At 40.7% G+C, this 4,060-nt stretch overlaps 1 protein-coding gene across 1 annotated transcript in view; it reads right to left on the reverse strand.

The window, feature by feature from the left end:
- MAGT1 (magnesium transporter 1) overlaps window positions 1-2,618 on the reverse strand; it is a gene marked incomplete at its 3' end in the record, with an annotated part of 11,598 nt that extends 8,980 nt beyond the window's left edge. The window contains exons 1-3 of the mRNA XM_009077786.1: window positions 2,449-2,618; window positions 1,502-1,619; window positions 123-263 (exon numbers count right to left, since the gene is read on the reverse strand). Coding sequence (XP_009076034.1) covers window positions 123-263; window positions 1,502-1,619; window positions 2,449-2,618 — 429 coding nt within the window. The remainder of the gene's footprint in view (window positions 1-122; window positions 264-1,501; window positions 1,620-2,448) is intronic.
- Between the last annotated feature and the right edge of the window lie 1,442 nt (window positions 2,619-4,060).

Genomic DNA, 4,060 nt, shown 5'->3' on the forward strand with positions numbered 1-4,060 from the left:
AACTAGACTTTGTAGACAAGAGCTATACAGAGCAGATGATTAACCACAGAACACAAGCGACATGCTGCAGGTGGCTCTGCCCAGTAAGGGAGTGCTGGGGGGGAAGGTGTGTCTGTACTCACGTGGACATCTGTCCTGTCAGCCACCCACCGGGCGAGCTGCTCCGCCGCGAAGCCTCTCACCTGCAGCTCATACGTGTCCCCTCGCTTGGGCTTCCCTTTGGCAGGGAAGTTAATGAAGGTCGGAGCAGAGTTCATGTTCAGCTGCATTGAGAAAGTTCACAAAAGGTCTGTTTAGTAACACAATTCTGTTCCATTTCTGTTTTGTAATATCATAACTAAATCACAAAAAGTAACTCTTCAACCAACAGATTTCGTTGGCAACAACAAAATAAAGACAGCACACAGTAACTTGCAATTCTGCATTTCATATGAGTAATCAACATACCCCTGCAATCTCCCTTCAGTGTTCCAGAATGTTTTCTCCTTTTAGGACTGAGGAACAATTTTTTTTTAGCTCTGTCACTAGCTGTTCTTACAAAAAAATTCTTACTTCTGAGAAGGCTTTTTATAAGCACAGCTGAGCACTGCTTTCCAAAGTGACTGACATTCTTTGTGAATACTCTGATCTATCACTGCTCATTCAGAATCTTCAGACCAGTTAAGAGGAGATTATAATAAATAAAAGCAGTTGTTTGCAAAATGCAGCTCTTTTCCTAACATCTTTTCCAATATAATTTCAGTTTTTTTGCATCTGTTTCTTCTCTAAACACTACTTTTGGAAGGGAACAGGAATATATGATTCTATGAATCTACAAAGGCCATAGCTTGATGAATGCGTTTTTGATACAACATTAAGGAAAAGTTTCACAAGAATAATGAAGACATCCCTCTCCAACTCTGCAGTTCAAAAGCTTCCATTTAATAACATATAATTGCCCAAATTGCGTAGCTGTTAAATAGAGATTAGTATCTCTTAAAAAAAAGTTAACATCTGCAAGATTATAATGAACTATTAATGTGACCTACAAAAGGGTATATGGAATGTTCTTACACCTTTAGAAAAAAAAATGTGGTCACATAATGTTAATAGAAATGACTGAGTACTTGTAAGGAATTAAGTTAACCCACACCAAAAGCCTAATCTATCATCCTCCACTCATCTAAAAACTGTAATAGCTGTTCCTACTGACATCTTGCCTCTTCATGTACCACAGAAGAATTCCATTAAGAACTACACTGTAAGTTATTACAGGGTAAAAACAGTCAGAGAAGGCAGTTCACTCCTCGTCCCTACTGCAGATTTGTCAGTTCTGTTAATATCCCTCTCAACATGCTCCAGCTGTCCACTCTCCTTGTCTTCTGAGACTGGCAGCTTTTAACTTTTGTTCCTTTAATCACTGTAACACTGCATTTTGTATATATCCTTTTTTATGTGCTTGCCCTCAGCCTCCAAACCCCGAGTTAAGAATAATGTTAGAAGAGAAAAAGAAAGACATTACCATCTGGAACACATCTGAGCCTTCGTCAAAATCTACCATAGCAAAAAAAATCCTGTTGGTAAAGGCACCGGAATATCGCCAGGAGTTGGCCAGAATCTGGTATTCCTCATCAGCTTGCCTGGAAAACACAGCAAGGGAGGAGCTGTATCTTGTGTTTGTCCAGCACACAAGATATGAAGCAGCTGCAGGAGCTTTAGGCACTCACCCCATGAACAGGTGCAGCACACCCCCCCACAGGAGTTCTCTGGTGTTAAAGTGCAGGTTTAAGGACAGAAACACTTCTGCAATCAGGTGAAGCACTTGGCACTGCTGATTTTTTAAATGCTAGGTGAGATTTGTTGAATCCATGAACACAAGCAGAGGTAATCTCCAACTGAAATGTGGAATGGAACCCAGCTGGTCCAAACAAGGACAACTGTGCCCTCTCTCCCATGTCAGAGGATGGCAAACCAATATTTTCAACTGACCAGGTATAAAAAACATCCTTACAGACCTCTGCCACCTCAGGATTAATATAGGAAATCCATAACATGGTTAAGGATCCAGGATATTATAACTGCAAATAAATAAGTGACAAGAAATGTAATCATTAACAGCAACTTTTAGGCTGCAGTGGCCAGCAGTGATCCTACAAACATTTCTTCAGCAGCTCATATCAGGAAAGCTGAGTTTTCACTCTGTCTTGCTGCAGAAGCCTATCAGTGTGAACACCTTCTGCAAAGCAGGGATTATTTCAGAAGGCAGATAACATTCAGGACTATGTTGTTTTCTCACATACACATTACACACCTATTCCCACACATTTAATTTCAAAGATAGTCCTACTATAACTTGCTCACGTATATTCCTCCCACATATGTGAAAGTTCAACCCCATCCTCAATTTAATTTCCTACAAAGCACATGATGATTTTCAAGTTCTAATTTAGGACTAAATTGAGGCCGTACTTGCACACAACACACTGTCTGTGAGGCTGAAGGGCAGTAAACATCACGATCACCGAGTAGTTCCTGGGTGGTGCCTTCACAAGGCGTCGGAATTTGTCTCCATTCATTCGGATAACAGATCTTTTACTGGCCCACTCCATCAGCTGGTTCACTTTCTCTGACAGCACCATCTGAAAATCAAGTCAGAGGAACACTGTTGGACTTTTTTTCCTAATCTCACAGTACAATCTTGGTTTTTAGGTCTGATGTAACCAATATCTGCACTATACTTGTTCAGGACACCAACCAGATGATGTGATAGTTCATTAAGGTTCTCAAAGGCAGATGCTTTTGACAGTCATGTTAATATCATTCATTTATTTTAACCACCTAGTGATACACACAGCTTTAAGCACTTAGCATGACACATGGTGGTGAAGACCTTCAGCTCACTACTCCTTCCTCATGCTGCTAATTGCAACACTTCTTTCAGCTGTACAAATCCAAAGCACTCCACAGCATTTATTCCATACTAAGCATCACACTCTGCTTCAGATTTCAAAACCTGGTGGCACTGGAACGGACACGAGAGATGGAAGCTCTGTGGAAGTGAGCTCAACATCCCATTCTTAGCATTGCTGGTAAAATAACAGCAAACCATGATTCAGAATATATTTGGAGAACTCAAGAGTTCTGAGCACTAAAATCTAATTTAAAAATGAGACAATCAATCCTATAACATTACACAAAGAGGTATTAGATAAGTGACAAACTCACCAAGGTTACATTTATCATAAAGTACTTCTCTACTAACACCCTTCTTCAGGTAAGTACTTTAGGATAAATAATCACAAAACATCCTGAATTGGAAGGGACTTGAGCAGAAGTGCTATGAGGAGAGGCTGAGGGACCTGGGGCTGTTTAGCCTGGAGGAGGCTCAGGGGAGACCTTATCACCCTCTACAACTACCTGAAGGGAGGTTGTAGTCAGGTGAGGGTTAGTCTCTTCTCCCAGGTAACCAGCAGGAGGACAAGAGGGCACAGACTCAAGCTCTGCCAGGAGAGGTTTAGGTTGGATATTAGGAAGAGATTTTTTATGGAAAGAACAATCAGGCATTGGAAGGGGCTGCCTGGGGAGATGGTAGATTCACCATCCCTGGATGTTTTTGAGATGAGACTGGATGTGGCACTTGGTGCCATGGTCTGATAATGACAGTAGGGCTGGACTCAATGATCTTTGAGGCCTTTTCTAACCCAGTTAATTCTATGATTCCGTGATTGTATGACCCAGTAGGACCACCAAAGCCCAACTCCTGAACCTGCACAGAACAGTCCCAAGAATCACACCATGATAATAATCATAATAACAAACTACTCTTCTTTGACTTAGAACTGATACAAGTGTGTATATATACATAACTGACACAAGTATATAGTTATATATGTAACCGTTCCAAGTGCATACATATAGTTACATATGTAACTGACATAAATATATATATTTATGTATCTAAGTATCATAAGTATATATTATAGAGATAAATGGCATAAGTATATACCCTTGGAGCACTCTGTCAAGCCCCAGCAGTCAAGTGCGTGGAAATAAGTTGCACCTCCGTGATTACCCCCGAAGA

This window comes from Acanthisitta chloris, unplaced genomic scaffold (genome assembly GCF_000695815.1).
Source record: "Acanthisitta chloris isolate BGI_N310 unplaced genomic scaffold, ASM69581v1 scaffold2177, whole genome shotgun sequence".
NCBI classification, from domain to species: Eukaryota; Metazoa; Chordata; class Aves; order Passeriformes; family Acanthisittidae; genus Acanthisitta; species Acanthisitta chloris.